The sequence below is a fragment of the Schistocerca serialis genome, chromosome 7, assembly GCF_023864345.2.
Source record: "Schistocerca serialis cubense isolate TAMUIC-IGC-003099 chromosome 7, iqSchSeri2.2, whole genome shotgun sequence".
NCBI classification, from domain to species: Eukaryota; Metazoa; Arthropoda; class Insecta; order Orthoptera; family Acrididae; genus Schistocerca; species Schistocerca serialis.
Window position 1 is genome coordinate 100,264,824 of NC_064644.1, and position 21,528 is coordinate 100,286,351.

General features: G+C 38.3%; 1 protein-coding gene across 1 annotated transcript in view; it reads right to left on the bottom strand.

The window, feature by feature from the left end:
- LOC126412798 (putative oxidoreductase GLYR1 homolog) overlaps nucleotides 1-21,528 on the bottom strand; it is a 262,238-nt gene that overhangs the window by 4,449 nt on the left and 236,261 nt on the right. Inside the window, exons 10-11 of the mRNA XM_050082577.1 lie at nucleotides 13,989-14,151; nucleotides 3,933-4,112 (exon numbers count right to left, since the gene is read on the bottom strand). Of these exons, the coding sequence (XP_049938534.1) occupies nucleotides 3,933-4,112; nucleotides 13,989-14,151 (343 nt within the window). The remainder of the gene's footprint in view (nucleotides 1-3,932; nucleotides 4,113-13,988; nucleotides 14,152-21,528) is intronic.

Sequence of the window (21,528 nt, forward strand, 5' to 3'; positions counted from 1 at the left end):
TAAGGTCCTGAACCTGAAAATATTGCGTATAACATTCATTGTGGAAAGTGACTTCATTAATAAGACTTAAATTTTGGGTTTAAGTTTAACTGAAAAAATTAAAACATTTACAAAATCTGATAGATGAATTCATCAAAAACATTTGTTTCTCAAAATTTTGAAACATAAAATAACTGATTAAACTACAATATTTTGTATGGGGAGGAATAGCACAAGGTAAGGTAGGTCGCTCTATTGCAGTCTTGCACTTTCCTCCTTCATAGGTTTGCAAACCAAAGAGCAAGCAGGCAATTCCCCACACTATCTACACCACTACATCACAAGAAGCAACTAAAAAGCTTAATTCACCACCAAGTGACTACAACAAAGTAACATGGCCTTACAATATGCTGTCAACGGCAGAGATAGCAGCAAAGTGCCACATTTACCAATTCTTTCCACCAACACTACAAAGGTCACTTAAAATATCGCAACTACATATTGTACACTTCTCAGCCATGGTTTATAGGAAAGCATTTTATATAAAAGCTCATGTAACAACTGCAAAGAACTAACGCATTTAATAAACTGAAAACAATAGCACTATATAAAAATGAGCTCAGTGGAGTTATTTTGTCTACTTCCATAACAGAATTGGACAGGAAACACTGGTGAGGCATATGCTGTCTACAAAATGAAAAGAGAGCAGTGTTTGTTGCAGGGAAGTTGCTCTTCCTAGAGGAATGCTGCATCTGCTGTAATGGATGACTAAGGATCAATTTGCCCTCTAGCAGTGTAGAACAGTGGGCAGAGATCTTGTCCTCATCTTTTCTTCTGTCAGTATTATTAGTAATCTTATTTGTATTTCATTAGCAAATCTTATATGTATTTCATGTAGTTTTAATGCAGTCCCCCAAATATGTCTGCACATTGCATCACCATTGATTTGTAAGACCTGCACAGGGCTGGTATAACTTTGTGGAACACCTTGTAGTCACTTCTTGTGATGTAGTGGTGTAGGTAGAGTCGGTAATCACTGTAGGAAGTGTGAGTAGGCTCTTCATTTAACAGTACACAGTACTTTCATACCATTAAAACACTATTTTTAATAATCTGTGATTTTTGTCATCCCCTGTAACACGAAATGTGTTAGTCCTAGTAAAACATGAATAGCACCTTATTTGTAGAAAATATAATGTTGTTTAATTTTGCACTGGGAAACATTTTTGCTAGAAGCCACAGTTCTCAAGTTATCCAAGGAAGCATAATAAACAATATAAACAATCCTTCCTTCCTTCCTCCCCCCCCCCCCTCGCACGTGTGTGTGTGTGTGTGTGTGTGTGTGTGTGGGGGGGGGGGGGGGGGAGATTGTCCACAGGTCTTTTTTACTGTCACCACCTTTATTTGTCCATTTCCCATGTCTGCACCATATTTTTTTTTTTTTTTTAATTTCACATTTACCTCCAATGATTATCTGTTTTTCCACACAGCATTTACCCACATTTTTTCTCTCACCTTATAACTACATTCCATTGGTATTAATTTTTTGCTTTATCCATCAGTTCAGAGAAGCATACCTATTCATAGTTGTAACAAAGTCTCTTGCCTCTTTCCTGAAATGTTGCCTAACACATGAAATCTCACCTCCCACCCCTCACCTCCAGGTGCTGGTGCTGATGCTACTGTCGCAAGTAACCCCTTCCGCAGATGTCACCCCTCCTTCCAACAACAACCTCCCAGTTCTCTGGTTCATCTGAGGCCCATCCCCCCATAAAACTAGCACTATAAGAACAAATTCCCATGACACAGGCATCCCTGAACTACCTTAGCCTCTCTGTAAGACACTCTTATTATGTTTTCCTAACTGCCCACAATACAACTTCCAAACTGAAAATCTTTGTCATCAACAACTGGAAAAGCACTCCACATACCGTTTCCAAGAGTTATCTAACTTCCTGTTATCCTACTCCTGTCTTTCATTACCACAGCACAACAGGACTATCCTGCTATAATAAACCTCCCATCAACCCCCCACAACACACAGACTTTCTCTTGCCACCTCTTCCATACACCAAAACCACCAAAGCTCCCTCACAACACACAAAACCCAGAATTGAAACAAACATATAACACTGTTGTCACTATACCCACAAAGTGTTTTTACCAGTTAACTTTGACTATGGACACTGTCCATAAGTTTAACAATAATTTCAATCTCCTTTTGAGCCTGTTGACATGAACTAGACTGTGAGTTGCTACCCTTAATCCTTCCATTATTTGTATTCCATGCAAGAATTTCCAGCATATTTCATAAAATTTTTATTTATTGTGCTGTACGATCTGCATATAAAAATTGTACATCTGCACATTCTTTATCAAAGCCCAAGTTGGCTGTGTTTGTATCATCATTGCTATTCCAACACCACCACCAGGAAAGACTTGTCTTTTGCTTTTTCATTAATAAACTGCAACAGCTAAGGACTATTTATTCCCTGTAATTACTATTCTTTATGTTCAACCAAATGTATTAATCGCTATTTTCATTAACTACAATCCCTTTCAAAGTACAAGATTTTTTCCTTGGGTACATAGCATGTTGTTCTATGTATTACACACTTGGAAAGGTATCAGGTCGTCATGAGACAGCTTCTAGGTACCTCACAATATACGATACTGTATATCATACTGTGTGATGTATAGGTGTATAGGTGTTGTATGATGATGACCTGATGTGTAACACACCAATCATCAATTTGCAAACCAGAGGATGAAGCCTTTCGTGTTTTGAAATGATTGCACTTAATAAAACATAATAAATACAGCTATTCTGACATTAATAACCCCAAGGACAACAACAGTAACAAAAACAAGGAATAAATCTGTACTTGAGAAGTATAAGTATTGCAGATCTAATTCCCTCAGTTTTGACTTTAGATTATACCTGTATTACTACTGCTTCATTTGCCGAAGAATGGTGACAGCCCTGCTCCAGTCCATTGCTGATATAGACAATGTTAGATGGATATGCGCCCTTTTACCACTGCCTAAATCAGTTAAATAGGAGAAGCGGGACTACCATCATTGTTGCACAAATGAAGCAGTGATACTACAGACAGGATCGTAAGTCAAAAGTGAGGAAACTGGACTTCACTCTCCATTATATCTCAGGCACAGAAATAGTTTTTATTCTCCGTCAATAAGATTTTTAGCACCTGTCATCTCCATCTCTTCTATCACTATGAAACAACAAGATTAAAAGTTACAAGATTGTCACTCCAATTTTCAATTCACATAATTTTCAGAAACATGTATTCTGATATCACATTTAACAACCCATCTTCTTTCTATGACACAACTGGTTGATATCAATGCAAAAAATCACAAACAAGTCCTAACATTGTAGTACAATTGGTAATCCTGCAATGTCGAAATTAGAAGCACAAACTAAAACCTATTAATTTTTGTCCATCCACTATACAGTATATATCCTACCAACAGATATCACTTTAATCTTAGATACTAACTAATGCGATTCTGGTGCTTCATACAATTGCCTTTCATTCTGTGGCAATCTGCATTTCTTTATGTTATACATTTTACGTGTTGTCCTCTGCTCCTCCAGACTACTTCTGTTCATGATTATGAGCACAATCTACACCCAAAGTTTCTCTGCCTATTTGTACTGAGTTACCCTCTGAGAGAATTTTCTTTGCCATTTGAAAAGTAAAGAGGATACTAAAAGCCAATACATAATTCTATAGTTTTTATTATTTTTAATATGTTCTCTGAGAATGTTAACAAAAAAATTATAACTTGTCTAATTATATATGATGGTGTAAAAAATCTAATTTGTAGAAAAATATTTCCTTTTGTTGCTATGAAAATGATGTCATGTTAAAAAGATACAAATGAGAGAAGTATTAATTTTTTAATATAAAATTTGTTTTAATTACCTCGACCCTTGTCAACTAGGGTTGGACACGCCAAGGAAGTAAGTTCTAATACTTCAAGCACATCTTTCTGCTGGAGCCCGGCCCGATCAGCAAGAGCCATGCCTTCAGCTAAGCCAGCCAATGTTACACCGGTCATCAGCTGAAGAACAAGATTCATCTTCGAAGCATTTCCAACTTCACCTGAATAAAAACACGCAACATAATTATTGCATGCAGTTTTAGTTCCCCTATGACTTTGCATTAACATAAAGGACTTCTTCTTCTTGTTAAGTCTCAACTTACACATGCCATTCAAAAATAACTTTATTATGGAGTGGACCACATGCTGCTATTGTTCGCAGTATTACGTGGAAGTTTAAGAGCACATTTAAACTACAGAATATCTATAATGGTGACAGGCTGATACAACTTAATTGGTAGAAAATATGGAACTGTGCCTCTGACCAGGGACATAGTGAAATTAGTTGTATTATGTGGACATTTCAGTTACCACTGGCACTTTTATAGTGAAATATTATTAATGATTTCCTCTGAAATGCAGAATATTGGTTGTTATGACTGACTGGTATGAATTACTTGTGTTTGTGGATGCGAATTTTTTCATTTTCTGCTACTGCAGCTTCACCCATCCCTGCCCGCTACCCCAAAATGGTAGCTACATGGTTTTCCAACCCCCATTCCCCAAATGCCTTTCCAGATAGTAAATGTCAAAAATGGCTGTGTGTGTGTGTGTGTGTGTGTGTGTGTGTGTGTGTGTGTGTTATTGTGTCTATCAACGTACCAACGCTTTCGTTTGGTAAGTTACAGAATGTTTGTTTTTAGATATATTTTTCCCACGTGGAATGTTTCCCTGTATTATATATAAAAAAACAAAGATGATGTAACTTACCAAATGAAAGCATTGGTATGTTGATAGACACACACACACACACACACACACACACACACACACACACACAAACAAACAAACAAACAAACAAACACACACACACACACATCCATCCGCACATACACAGTCACAAGCAGACATATTAAAAGGCAAAGAGTTTGGGCAGAGATGTCAGTCGAGGGGGAAGTACAGAGGCAAAGATGTTGTTGAAAGACAGGTGAGGTATGAGCGGTGGCAACTTGAAATTAGCAGAGGTTGAGGCCTGGCGGATAACGAGAAGAGAGGATATACTGAAGGGCAAGTTCCCATCTCCGGAGTTCTGACACGTTGGTGTTAGTGGGAAGTATCCAGATAACCCGGACGGTGTAACACTGTGCCAAGATGTGCTGGCTGTGCACCAAGGCATGTTTAGCCACAGGGTGATCCTCATTACCAACAAACACTGTCTGCCTGTGTCCATTCATGTGAATGGCCAGTTTGTTGCTGGTCATTCCCACATAGAAAGCTTCACAGTATAGGCAGGTCAGTTGGTAAATCACGTGGGTGCTTTCACACGTGGCCCTGCCTTTGATCGTGTACACCTTCCGGGTTAGAGGACTGGAGTAGGTGGTGGTGGGAGGGTGCATGGGACAGGTTTTACACCGGGGATGGTTACAAGGGTAGGAGCCAGAGGGTAGGGAAGGTGGTTTGGGAATTTCATAGGGATGAACTAAGAGGTTACGAAGGTTAGGTGGACAGCGGAAAGACACTCTTGGTGGAGTGGGGAGGATTTCATGAAGTGTACGTACGTATGTACACATGTTCATGTTCCATACCTATTCCTGAAGCATGGGACAGATTTCATCCAAATTTGGTACACACACTATTTATCATCTATAAAGAAGTACTGTGGGGGGTAAATGCCACCATGATCCATAGGCATGAGGGTGGGGTTGAAAAATAGTTCTGTGAGTAGCATTGGAATATGTTCTAACAGGGTTTTTGCAGAGAGGAGGAGGGTACAGACAGAGAGGGGTGAGGTGGGAGTGGTGTAGAGGAACATAGGAAGATAGAGAGAGAAGTGGGCTGGTAGAAAGGAAAGAGGGACATTTATATGCAGGCAAAGTTGCAGGTAAAATGTGTGTGTGTGTGTGAGAGAGAGAGAGAGAGAGAGAGAGAGAGAGAGAGAGAGAGAGAGAGAGAGAGAGAGTTAACTGCAGATTTTTTTTTAATGAAGCTCTGTTTGTTGGAAACAATGTAAATCTCATAAAAATTTTGGGTTAAACATTGTAGGAACTTTCTTGCTGCAGAATAATTGCATATAATAGAGAAGACATTAGTAGATTGGAAAAGCTGTCATAGAGAAAATATGTCTGCTTGTGTCTGTATGTGTGGATGGATATGTGCGTGTGTGCGAGTGTATACCTGTCCTTTTTCCCCCTAAGGTAAGTCTTTCCGCTCCCGGGATTGGAATGACTCCTTACCCTCTCCTTTAAAACCCACTTCCTTTTGTCTTCCCCTCTCCTTCCCTCTTTCCTGATGAGGCAACAGTTTGTTGCGAAAGCTTGAATTTTGTGTGTATGTTTCTTTTATTTAGTTGCATATATGGACTAAATCTCCAAGAATATAATAATTATTAAACCTGCTATTAAATCATTTATTATGTGGTTTTTGGTATCAGTTTTTGTCTGCAAAAATTCATTTTCATCGCACTATAATAAGTACTATGCTATTATGGGGTTGTTATTTAACTATGCAAAAATATTTATTCTTCAAGTAAATGGTTCTTCAGATAAATGAACTGTTTCCCTGATTTAAGAAATACTTGACTGATAAAACCACTGTGTCACATGTGAATAATTTGTCGCAAAATCTAATAAAATTTGGATTTCTGTCATCTTATTTCCAATTTATTTCCCTTTTTTCTGGTACTTGCAATTAACAGCATTTTAGCATTCTACTATGTTACATCTCCTTATTTATTTCCGCAATTATGCAGCACACTATTCTTAAAAAAACCTGGGTCAATGAAAGCAGTCGTACTCTGACACTTTTTTCAGTTAAAGCTGATGCAACAAAACAAATGTGGGGACCTTTGAGACGGAACAGCTAGAGCAGGAGAGGTGATAGCAGAAAGTGCTAACGGTGAGCAGAGTAACAAGTCAGTTTTAGGGTTCTGTGCACCTGTTGTGGCAGATGGTTATTTTGGGGTGAATGTAGTGGCATGGGAATTGCGGAAGTAAATGGGTCTCTTCCATGGTATTGCAGATTATGTTCAAGGGATAGGAAAATAGCAGAACAGGAAGGGAAGATTAGAGCCCTTCAGCCTGAAATGGAGGAACTGATGAGATTAAGGGGGGAGAAGTGTGAAGACAGGTGCGAAGTGGTAGCAGGTGACAGGGGCCACAGAAAGAGAACAGTATCTGACAGTTTCATCATTGGCACAAACAATAGCTTTGCCTTGTTACTTCAGTCAACTAAGCAAGAGGTTCAAGTAGATGTAAGTGTAGTCAGCACTCAACAGATTTTCACTAGGAAACCAACTGTTGCAAAAAAAGTTGAAAGTAGGAGGAAAGTTCTGTTGTTAGGTAGTAGCCATTGAAGAGGTGTGGGCCAGATCTTGCAGGACAAGTTAAGTGACAGGTACCAAGTCACAAGTATTTTCAAGCACAGTGCATGTCTTAGCCAAGTGATAGAGGATGTAGGATCATTGTGCAAGGGTTTTACAAAGCAGGATCATGTTGTGGTAGTGGGTGGAGTGGGAAACAGTATTGATAGGAATCAGTGGTACAATATTGAGTGTGACCTGGTAAAAATAGCATCTGTAACGAACCATACACATGTTGGTTTGGTTCCTGCTTTCATGCGGTATGATTGGCCCCAACTGAACAGCTCTGTCAGGAAGGTCAAAATGGAGCTAGATCAGCTGCTTCGGGTGGCTGCTTTGTCAGGCATAGGTTTGGTTCCTGTTGATGGTATTGGTAGGTGGGACTTTACAAGACATGGCCTGCATCTAAATAGGAAAGGGAAGTGTAGACTGCCTGGGATGATAGCAAAATTTTTAAGAGGAGTGGGGTGGGGGGCACTGAAACTCATGGGAGTACTTTTTTAGGCTAAGATCAGTGTCCAATCATCCTACATTGATTGAAATTAGGATTAATGCAAAGTTCAGACAGGCAGGTACTAGAGATGTTAAAATATCACAAGATTCTCATAACAGTACAGTGAGTCACAAGACCCTCATAAAAATACAGTGAAAAATAATGTTAGTATGTCACAAGAGTCACATAAAAGCACAGTGAAAAATAATGTTAGTATATTGCATCAGATATCAGGGGATTAAAAAACAAAGTAGATGAGCTTCTTGTTTGTTTAGAAGATTTAGAAACTGAGGGTGGAATGGATGTGCTACGCCTGTCTGATCATCATATGGTCACAGATATGGAAATGGTAAATGTAGGTGGATATGACCTTTCAGCACACATAAGTAGAGACACAATGGAGAGAGGAGGAGCTGCCATATATGTTAAAATCTGCCCTAGTGTGAAAAATTTGGAAACTAAAATTTTTTTTATAGAGCAACCTATAGAAGTACGTGCATGTGAGCTTAAACTAAATAATGGCACTTTTATAACTGTAGCCATGTACAGGTCCCTATTGGGAAATTTTCAACTATTTTTGATAAACTTTGACTCTTTGTTGTGCTATTGGTCAGACAGAGCAAAGAGTCTGACAGAAAGCTTGACCTTGACCTTGAAGAATTTCTTCGTTCTTTCAATTTTACATCAGTTATTGATTTTCCTACTCCGGTGTCACAGGAAAGCAGCACACTGATAGATAATGTTTTCATAGACAAAGATAAATTTAATCAAATAAAAACTTTTCCCTGTTAAGAATTGTCTGTCTGATTATGATGCACAGCTGGTTACAGTATATGACATACGGGGTGTTCAAAAAGTCTCTCCACAGTGCCGTATGTTAGCCGCACGTTCCGTATGCTGCAGTGAATATACCGAAATGAAACTCAGTGAAACTCAAGTTATTCATTTATTGAATATTCATTTTTACTTGCATATTTTCACATTAAATGTTGAAAGTGTCAGCCTTGTTGTTGAATACACAATTCAATTTAATCTAATCATGTTTCCAACCACAAGCTGTAACATTTCTTCTGTAACAGAAGCAATGAAAGTGGATACTGCAGTTTTCAGTTTATCGGTGGATTTTGGACAGTTTTTATAGACAGTTGCTTTCTTTGCACCCCAGAAGAAAAAGTCAGGTGGTGTTACGTCAGGCGATCATGGAGGCCACAGTCCCTGTGAAATTATGCAATCACCAAAAACATCAGCAAGCAGTGACATTGAAACACGAACTGTATGTGCGGTTGCACCATCTTGCTGAAAATAACTGTTCGGTATTTCAGTTAATACAAGAATGGGTACAGAATATCACTGCAGTATCATTGAGCATTTATTGTTTCACTGAAAAATATGGGACCCACAATCCGGCATCTAGAAATTGCAATCCAGACTCCTATTTTCACAGAATGAAGTGGTTCCTCATGAATACACAATGGATTTTCAGTACTCCACATACGAGAATTTTGTGAGTTCATGTACCTGGATACATGAAACCACGTTTCATCAGTGAAAAATGTTTCATTAAGAATATCCCTTCCATTTTGTTGAACAAAATTTGAGGAATTGACAATAATGCAGTCTCTAGCCATGATCAGTATTTTTTAGTTCTTGCACAACTGTCACTTTGTATGAGAAAAGTTCTAATTTTTTCCCTTACAGCTGTGTGGGCCGTTCCGACACTAACATTGATTTCCTGGGCGAGTTTACTTACTGACTTGTTCGGACTCATGGACATTTTATCGGAAATATCAAGTAGTTTATCCTCAGACAAAACGGTAGGATGACCACTTCTCAGAACATCCGTCACTGAACCTGTACTTCAAAGTTTATTAATAAAATCTCGCACAGTATCGTGATGTGGGAATGTTGTCTCCAGGAAAACTGAATTAAATGTTTGATGAACTGAAACTGCGTATTTACCACCAGCTTTGAACACTTGTTCGACTAAAAACACACATTCTTCAATGGTTAGCATTTTAACAGTGACAAAAACGAAACAAACGAACAAAGGAACTAAACTTAAAGGTTCACGTCAACACGTAATGACACACAACAAAGATACTACTGACGCTGGCTGAGATAACGAAACAGTGGAATGTTGGGAGAGTCCACTTGAAGGGAAGTAAGCCAGGCAGGCGAACAATCATACGGCATGCGGGGCTAACAATCATATGGCACTGCGGAGAGGCTTTTTGAACACCCCTTAGTTCCATACAGTAACGCAAAGCCATCCTCCAAAACAGTGCGTTCAATTAACGATTTAACAATTCAAAATTTTAGGGAAAGCTTGCAACAGTTATACAGGGGTGAGGTGTACAGGGAACATGATGCTAATTTAAAACTTAACCTATTTCATGATACCTTTGTGAGTATATTTTAAAACGGTTAGAAAACAGTGAAATATAATTGCAAGAAACCATGTAAAAAGCCATGGCTTACTAAAGGGCTAAAAATATCTTGTAAACAAAAAAGAGAAATTTATCTAATAGCTAGGAGTAATGATCCTGAAACAGTGAAACATCATAAAAACTACTGCACTGTATTAAGAAAAGTTATTAAAGTCCAGAAGTATGTGCATTATGTCTGAGATCAGAACATCTGATAGTGAAATTAAAACAAGTTGGAATATTGTTAAAAGGGAAACAGGGCAACCGAGAGCACAGGAAGACCATATTTCTATCAAACACAACGAAAAGTTTGTACACAACAAATCAGAAGTTGATAACATTTTTAATAATCAATTTTTAAGTGTTGTAGAGAAAATATGATCTAGCTATTCATTAGAAAATGCAATGCAGTATATGGAAGAGGCAGTACCTACGCAATTTGATAAAATTGAAATTCAAACCACCTCTCCTACTGAAATTAGGAAAATAGTAAATTCACTCAAAAGTAAAAGCTCACATGGAATTAATGGCATTTCCATCAGAGTACTAAAAGCTTGTTCCAACAAATAAGTAGGATTCTCAGCCACATATGCAATAGCTTACTGAAACAGGGCATTTTTCCAGACAGACTGAAATAAGCTATTGTTAAACCATTGCATAAAAAAGGGGATAGATCTAATGCTAACAACTACCACCCAATCTCACTTCTGACAGCTTTATCCAAATTTCTTGAAAAAGTAATATATTCAAGAGTAGCATAAGATATTAGTAAAAATAAAGTACAAACAAAATGTCAATTTGGTTTTCAGAAAGGCTTTTCAATAGAAAACGCTATATATGCTTTCACTGTTCAAATATAAAATGCATTGAATAACCGAACATCACCCATTGGTATATTTTGTGATCTCTCCAAGGCTTTTGATCGTGTGAATCATGAAATTATTCTAGATAAGGAGTATTGTGCTACGAGTGGGACAGTGCACAAATGGTTTAATTCATACTTCAATGTGTAGTGTTGCAAGGGGTAGCAAATTTGTTATAAAAGTCAGTAAATTACTCAACAGACAGTATTTTTCAGTATAGGTATTTCGTTCATTCCAAGCAAGTATCAATTCGTGATGTCATCGTCTACACACCACTCGACTGTAATCTGAATCAGTTTTAGCAAACTAATAGTTTCTTTCAGATGATAAAATTTTATTGATTATGAAATGCAAGTCCTTGAAGTTTACTCAGAATGGAAAATGTTATTTAGTAATTGCAGGCCAAAATCTGTCTGTTTAATATAAAGGCGTTTTGAATTTTGTGTGCATGAAAAAGTGTGAATTTATGTGCGGCTTTTACTCTGAGACGAGTTATCACTTAGAGTGCTAAAAAGTGCATGTGTACAGTTCACTGACCTGCACAGTGAATTTTATATTTTGTGATTTTGACCCGAATGGAGACAAATCCAGTTTCATTTAGACTTTACGTGAGATAGACACTTCACGTTATTACAAAAGAGTCATTTAGCCGATTAGGGAAAACAAACCTGCACGCTTCATCTGAAATACATTACACACTAGTGCATTATCGAGCTGTCCAGTGAATCGCGTACAATAGTTGCAAACACGCTTGAACTTAATGCACGAAGTTGGAAATTAATTTTGAGACAAGTGCTGATTTTGACAAAAATGAACTGAAAGTTTATTCAAAATATCAAGGTTCTGTTTTAATTGGGACACATATCACCTTGTTGATCATGTTGCTTAGCAACACTGTAATGCAGATTAATTCATTCATTAGAACGATTTGCGACGTATTAAGTCCCATTACACATACAAACTGTTGCATGAAATTTGATGACCGCATGAGAGTATGACAGTGATTTTATTTCCAGAAATGCCAATAAACTGGGGGTTTCAGAAGTTAAGTTACTAACTGTTGTGTAACTTCATTGTTTGTCCCACATCACTACTGAACATGTTGTATCGTGTCTCTTCACAAGGGATCTTAAGAAGCCGGAATAAATAAGAAATAAGAAGAAGACTAAAGAAGAAGCATCGGAATAACTGGGAGAATGCAGAAGGTTGAAATTAACAGTGCAGATAGCCTGCAACAGTGTCCTACAGGCTGTCTTGGGTCCCTTACCATTCTTAACAATATATTAACGACTTGCCACTCGACACTCATCAAGATGCAAAGCTAGTTCTTTTTGCTGATGATACAAGTATAGTGATCACACCCAACAAGCAAGCAGCAGCTGAGGAAATTGCAAATGACGTCTTTCAGAAAATTATTAAGCGGTTCTCTGCAAATGGACTCTCACTAAATTTTGAGAAAAAACAGTTTATACAATTCTGTACAGTAAATGGCATAACACCATTGATAAATATAGAGAATGAACAGAAGTCTGTAGTTAAGGCAGAATACTAAAATTTCTGGGTGTGTGCAGCATTGAGAAATTGAATTGGAAGAAACAAATCAATGATCTGCTGAAACGGTTAGGTTCAGCTACTTATGCTATTAGGGTTATTGCAAATTTTGGTGATAAACGTTTCAGTAAATTAGCCTACTATGCCTATTTTCATTCACTGCTTTCATATGGCATTATATTTTGGGGCAAACCGTCATTAAGGGAGAAAGTATTCATTGCACAAAAACGTGTAATCAGAATAATATATGGAGCCCACCCATGATCACTTTGCAGACATTTATTTAAGGAACTCAGGATATTCACAGTACCTTCACAATATATATATTCACTTATGAAATTTGTCATTAATAACCCATCCCAATTCAAAAGTACCAGCGAAGTACATAGCTACAACACTAGAAGAATGGATGATCTTCACTACTCTGGATTAAACCTCACTTTGGCACAGAAAGGGGTGAATTATGCTGCCACAAAAATCTTTGGTCATTTGCCAAATAGTATTAAAAGTCTGACAGATAGCCTACCAACATTTAAAAGCACATTAAAAGAATTTCTGAATGACAACTCCTCCTACTCAACATATGAATTCTTAGATATGAAGCAGTAAAAAAATGTTACATTAAATTATTTTGTGTAAAGAAAACTTATTTTAAAGTGACACATTCCACATCATTATGAAATGCCAAATTCATGACCTATGGAAGAAGGATTAATGTACGTACAACAGAAAATACAGGGATCTACCGCTACGGGAGTCAAAGGGTCGTAAATTGTTCTATAAAAAAACGAACACTGCTATGATATGCAAGTGACGAATAAGTAGAAACACGGACAGGGGAGGAGGGGTATGAGAATGTAGTTCTTAGGCGTTACAGAAAACAATATGATCATAGCATTTAACAATCTTTTCACAATCCACACTATATTACATGTCATGCACATACGCAATTCCCCCGCCCCCGATGGATGGTATTTGGGTGGAAACAGTCCAACATTGAAATGGAAGTTAAGCAGTATATATGTGATTTGCTGTTGGCATGATCCATCAGTTTTCTTTCAAGAGGGGATCACAAAGCTGGCCACACACTGCAGAAAATGCATTTCCATTAAAGGGAACTATGTAAAAAAAACATTTATCGTACCAGTTAAGTAATTTTACCAGTCACTACTGGAATGAAACCTTTTCTCTTATTTCAAGGAGTAAATAATACAAAGCCTGAAGACCAAGTCCAGTAGTATACTCACCAAGGTAGAAAGAATTTTTGCCCATTGCTTTGAAACAGGACTGACATTCATCAAAGAGAGATCTGTCACCAGCTGCTAAGATTACAAGAGTTCCTTCCTCCGCCTGTATCTTACTTCCTTGTACTTGGGCTTCCAGGTACCGGCCACCTTTGGCATTTATCGCCTATTGCAAGAAACACTAGTTAAAGAACATACATTCATTACAATCATGCTGGCAATTTTATGAAATGCTAAGAGATTTCCAAGTATCATTCAATATTGGCAAATATTACATACAAAGACACTGATCTGACACTAAACAATATGCTTCTTTGTCTTTACTTTTTGACTCATCAGAACATTAAGGGAAGACTGTAACTAGATAGTATTATTGGAACCAGAAAAGAAAAGGTGAGAGATATTCTACTACTTGAGGGAAGAGGGGGAGGGGAGGGGGGGGGGGGTGGTAGCAGCTCAGACTTTTTTTCAACTCCAGAGACAAAGAAGCCAAGTCTTGTTAGTTCAGAGTTAAAGAAGTTAATTTTTATCTAATGCCTTTGTACAAAATTTACTGGAACACTTTGGAGATCAATTAGATATAATTTAAGAGGTGGAACAAAATTTTACACACACCCATGAAATATACATAATAGCGAGACACCATTTACCCAGCACATATTGGTAAGTGCAATCAGCTGCCCAGTGGTGACTTTTTGCTGGTAAATCTTTCAACAGCTGTTTACAGTAAACTGGCAGTGTTGGATCCACACAGAGTAATGTTCTTGGTGATATATTATTAATTCTTAAGGTTACATACATATTCCACTATGGCAATAATGTTATTTCAAAGCAATGAGGGGAAAAACTGTTGTTCTTGCTCATGTTTTCTTTGACATTGATTACGTTTTAAAATGACAGATGCACATTTGTACAGCCCCACAAAGGCCAATTGTGTAAATTTACAAGTGTAGGAGTAAAAATGGCAAACAGTTGAAATCAGCTGATAATAGTATAAATGACAATGACTGAGTAACACCCAGGATGGAAAATGGAATTGTCTCTCACAAATTCATAGCCGTAAAAAAAAACCACACACACACACACACACACACACACACACACACACACACACCTTATCAGACCCAAGAGTAAATGCAAGTCACACACACACACACACACACACACACACACACACACACACACACACACACACACACACACATTATCAGACCTGAGAGTAAATGCAAGTAATAATGTCGAAACTTACTACTGCACTGCTTAATCCCCATCCATTAGTGTAGTCATGGACTGTATTTAAAACGAAAAGTATTGTGAACTGAATGTGTTGATACAGTACCCTCTAACAAAAAAAAACACACAGGTCAAACCTGTCTACAAGAAGGGTAGTAGAAGCGATCCACAAAATTACTGTCCAATATCCTCAACATCGATTTGTTGTAAAATCTCAAAATATATTCTGAGCTCAAATAAAATGTGATATCTTGAACACAGTCACCTTCTTAATGCCAACCAGCATGGATTTCGAAAACGTCGATCGTGTGAAACCCAACTTGCACTTTTCTCATATGACATACTGAAAGTGTAGAATAAAGGCAATCAGGTAGATGCAGTGTTTCTTGATTTCCGAAAAGCATTCAACTTGGTACTACACCTATGCTTATTGTCAAAAGTACAATACCGCGGGTTATCAAAATGAAATTCGTGACTGGATTGAGGCTTTTTGGTATGGAGGACACAGCACGTTATCTTGGATGGAGAGTCATCGCCAGATGTAGGCGTAACTTCAAGTGTGCTCCAGGGAAGCTTGTTGGGACCCTTGCTGTCCATGCTGCATATTAATGACCTTGCAGACAATATTAATAGTAAAATTAGGCCTTTTGCAGATTACACTGTTATCTATAATGAAATACCATCTGAAAGCTGCTACATAAATATTCAGTCATATACTGATAAGATTTCAGTGGTACAGAGATTGGCAACTTGTTTAAATATTCAAAAATGTAAAACTTTGCACTTCACACAATTAAAAAATCTAGTATCCTATGACTATAACAGCAGTGAGTAACTGCTGGAATCTGCCAACTCATACAAATAGCTGGATGTAACATTTTTTAGGGACGTGAAATGGAATGATCACTTAGGTTCAGTCATAAGTAAAGCAGGTGGTAGACATCTGTTTATTTGTAGAATACTGGGGAAGTGCAATCAATCTACAAAGGAGATTGCTTACAAATCACTTGTGTGACCCATTCTAGAATGTTGGTCAAGTGGGTGGGACCCATGCCATATAGGTCTAACAGGGGATATTGAATGTTTACAAGAGAACAGCAGCACGAATGGTCACAGGTTTGTTTACTCCATCGGCGAATCTCTCAGGGATACTGAAGGAACTGAACTGGAAGACTCTTTAAGATAGACGTAAACTATCCCGAGAAAGTCTATTAACCTAGTTTCAAGAACTGGTTTTAAATGATTACTCTGGGAATAACTGCAACCTCTTTGCATATGGACTGTGAAGATAAGATGAGAATAACTATCGCATGTACATACAGCTCTAGGTTCTCTCCTAAGAGAAGTCAGATGCATTTTATCCAGTGTTTTTGCATATATTTATAATTTCGTTTTTATACTGTGTGGATTGAGACACCCCACACAAATTCCGCTCATCACATTTTTATGTGAGACCAAGTGTGAATAGGAAACACTGACTTCTTTCTCAGAACAGACAAAATGTTTTAAAGTGAAATTTTATGTGAGCATCTGATATAGCAGTTCAAAATTATCACTAGTGCAATATTTGCTTCAATAACGTGTGTTTTCAGGGACATAAAAATATTAAGAATAACCACTAATCCAGCAGTGACAAACAGCACTGTCGCCAAACTGTTCTGTGACAATGTATTGAAAAGTTACACAGAACTGACCTGTATTAGTACTGCACTTACAGAGATTATTCTCTATTCATTTGTAACAAAAACAAACATTGGAAGATTAAACAAAGAGGAAACAGAAAAATCACTAGACGTAAACATGGATCATGTAGAGACTAACCCCCCCCCCTACAACTCAGACTGCTCTGTGCACCAGAACTTTTAATAATAATAATAATAATAATAATAATAATAATAATAATAATAAGACTTTTCAAAAATAAGTTCATTTTGTAGCGCACATCTTTCTGAAGAGTGTGATACATAAAACATGTATCTTCGAGGAAATGTAAGACATGTTATTTGGTCTTTAGTGTGCCGAAGTGCAGTGCCACGCCTCTTCAAACCACATTCTTATACAGCGTGTCACTGTATTTCGCTCTGTGGAACTCAAACGTGTATATTTTGCAATGGATACCATCAAAGTATCTCGGGACAGTGGAAATTAAAATGTCCTGTAGTGCCTCTCCTGCTCCCAGTTGGCCAGTTTGACATTCGCCCGCCCCCCCCCCCCCCCCCCCCCTTAAAGAGAGAGAGAGAGAGAGAGAGAGAGAGAGAGAGAGAGAGAGAGAGAGAGAGAGAGAGAGAGAGAGAGAGGGGGGGGGGGGCAATTAGTACTTGATGGGATTATTTGCAACCGGGAGAACAAGAACTCTTCTGAAAATCTGGACTCTTCATTGCCTATTAGCTAATAACTTGCTCTTCTATGTGACATCAAATTAAATATAGGTTACCTAAAACCATTAAAGGCAAGAGACAGGCAAGACAGCGAACATTTCTTCAATCCCTAGGTCCTAGCAATTTTCTCTCTAATATTGCTGCAGCTTTACATGGCGCGCTTTCCTTTCTGCGAAAGAATCTATTACCTCAAAGTTCATCAAACACTTTGCTACATGAAAAATCGAAATGTTGTTGTCTAATACTGAAAAAGCTGTTAATACAAATAGTATCCAAGACTCGATGTGATTACGTCTATTTTGTCCCTGCATGCTGGACTAAACAAAACAGGCCTTTCCAATATTGCAGCAATTGTAGCACACACCAAATAAGCCAGACTGTTTTGGCAATAATGATCCTTTTTATAGTACGAGAATATAATTCATGAAGTATCAATATGAAATACCTATCAGGTCTACTGCAATCAAAAAGCTTTATGTTAGGAAATAGTTTCACATTTCATTCATACGCTCCAGTTTCTCACACCCGAGACCGAAAAGTAGTAGAATGAAATTTTTGTGTACATTCGGAATCGTCATATTCTTCCATAATTTGTGTGATGTCCCCGTTTCTTCTCCTTCCTCGTTCTAACAAACAATCTTGTCATCACTAATTCTGTAACTATTCCTACCACTGTCAAAACCCATTCTCTGGTTAACTTTACTAACCCTGCTACAATCACCGGTTTAGTTATCCGGCAATTATTCTCCAGTTAGGTGTTATTACGTGTTCGTACAATACATTTTCCGCACTACTCCCAGAATGGAACTTAAGTGGCTGCTAGCCGGGGACTACAACTCGCCCTGTCTAGTGTACCGAGCTGGCCAAAAATTTTCTGTAAGAATTTCACTTTCTTGGATACACCGAGAAGATAATACATAATCTTTATTACCTGTTATTTCTGTTAGTCGTTTATTTCCACTCTGGTAGTCTGAATCTATGGATTTCGATAGTAACTATAACAATGCTCAACATTTGCAAACTGAATCAACCACATAAACAAACAGCAGTTGACATTCACCGGTTCGGCTTTATCCCACTCAGCTCATATAGCCCTGTCCCATTCTGTCTGCAGGAAAGTTCATTTCTAGATGCAGCCCCTTTGCTAACTTCTGCTGTACCTAATTTCAACCAATCCATTTCTCTGTCCGAATTTGGTAAGGCATTTGACTCTTTATTCAGGAAGATGGCAGTTCAAGTCCCTACCTAGACTTAGATTCTTATGATTTCCTTAAATCACCTAAGGCCATTGCTGGGATTCTCTCTTTGAAAGTGCATGGTCAATTATCTTTTACAACCTTCCCCCACCCCAGCTTGTGCTTCATCTCAAACAAACATTAAAACCACCTCTTCCTTTTCTAGTTTTGTAATCTGCCCTCAAGATTAAGGGACGTGCATTCCACACTCTGACCCATAGAATGCCAGATCTGTTTTCTTTTTTCGTGAAACCATACAAGAGAGCTGTTATATGCTCAGTAAATATAACAGCTGTATATTCTCCTTGGTTAATGTTACAACATCAGATTGGCCAATCACCCACACCATTGCCCCTACAACTACTGTAAAGCCTACTGCCCCTCCACTTGAATTATAGGTCTGTCTGTACTCTCCACAGACACTTATTTGATGTGACTGCATCTGTGATACAGCCATCTGTGATACAGCCATCTGTGCTACTGGGGCATGCACGGCACCCCACTATAGCCACGTTTACGATTCACAGCAGCATGAAAGACATGGTGAGCAGTATTTGCTTAGGCTGACTCCATCTACATCTGCATCTGCATCTCCACCTACATCCATACTCCGCAAAACACCTGACTGTGTGTGGTGGAGGGCACCTTGCATACCTCTATCGGTTCTCCCTTCTATTCCAGTCTCATATTGTTCGTGGAAAGAAAGATTGTCAGTACGCCTCTGTGTAGGCTCTAATCTCTCTGATTTTATCCTCGCGGTCTCTTCATGAGATATACGTAGGAGGGAGCAATATACTGCTTGACTCCTCGGTGAAGGTATGTTCTCGAAACTTCAACAAAAGCCCGTACTGAGCTACTGAACGTCTCTCTTGCAGAGTCTTCCACTGGAGTTCATCTATCATTTCTGTAACACTTTCGCAATTACTAAATGATCCTGTAACGAAGTGCGCTGCTCTTCATTGGATCTTATCTATCTCTTATCAACCCTATCTGGTACAGATCCCACACTGCTGGGCAGTACTCAAGCAGTGGACGAACAAGTGTACTATAACCTACTTCCTTTGTTTTCGGACTGCATTTCCTTAGGATTCTTTCAATGAATCTCAGTCTGGCATCGGCTTTACCGACGATTAATTTTACATGGTCATTCCATTTTAAATCACTCCTAATGCCTACTCACAGATAATTTATGGAATTAACTGCTTCCAGTTGCTGACCTGCTATATTGTAGCTAAATGATAAAGGATCTTTCTTTTTATGTATTCGCAGCACATTACACTTGCCTACATTGAGATTCAATTGCCATTCCTTGCACCAAGCGTCAATTCATTGCAGATCCTCCTGCATTTCAGTACAATTTTCCATTGTTACAACCTCTCAATATACTACAGCATCATCTGCAAAAAGCCTCAGTGAACTTCTGATGTTATCCACAAGGTCACTTATATATATTGTGAAAAGCAACGGTCCTATGACACTCCCCTACGGCACATCTAAAATCACTCTTACTTCGGAAGATTTCTCTCCATTGAGAATGATATGCTGCGTTCTGTTATATAGGAACTCTTCAATCCAATCACACAATTGGTCTGATAGTCCATATGCTCTTACTTTGTTCATTAAATGACTGTGGGGAACTGTATAAAATGCCTTGCGGAAGTCAAGAAACATGGCATCTACCTGGGAACCTGTTTCTATGGCCCTCTGAGTCTCGTGAACGAATAGCACGAGCTGGGTTTCACACGATCGTGTTTCTCGAAACCCATGTTGATTCCTACAGAGTAGATTTCTAGTCTCCAGAAAAGTCATTATACTCTAACATAATAGGTGTTCCAAAATTCTACAACTTATCGACGTTAGAGATTTAGGTCTATAGTTCTGCACATCTGTTCGACATTCCTTCTTGAAAACGGGGATGACCTGTGCCCTTTTCTAATCTTTTGGAACGTTACGTTCTTCAAGAGACCTACGGTACACCGCTGCAAGAAGGGGGCAAGTTCCTTCGCGTACTCTGTGTAAAATCGAACTGGTATCCCATCAGGTCCAGCGGGCTTTCCTCTTTTGAGCGATTTTAATTGTTTTTCTATCCCTCTGTCATCTATTTCGATATCTACCATTTCGTCATCTGTGCGACAATCTAGAGAAGGAACTACAGTGCAGTCTTCCTCTGTGAAAAAGACCTTTGATATTTCAGCCTTTAGTCTGTCATCCTCTGTTTCAGTACCATTTTGGTCACAGAGTGTCTGGATATTTTGTTTTGATCCACCTACGCTTTGACGTAAGACCAAAATGTCTTAAGATTTTCTGCCAAATCAGTACATATAACTCTACCTTTGAATTCACTGAATGCCTCTCGCATAGCCTTCCTCACACTACATTTCGTTTCGTGTAATTTTTGTTTGTCTGCAAGGCTTTGGCTATGTTTATGTTTGCTGTGAAGTTCCCTTTGCTTCCGTAGCAGTTTTCTAACTCGGTTGTTGTACCACGGTGGCTCTTTTCCATCTCTTATGATCTTGCTTGGCACATACTCATCTAATGCATATTGTATGATGGTTTTGAACTTTGTCCACTGATCCTCAACACTATCTGTACTTGAGATAAAACTTTTGTGCTGAGCCGTCGAGTACTCTGAAATCTGCTTTTTGTCACTTTTGCTAAACAGAAGAATCTTCCTACCATTTTTAATATGTCTATTTA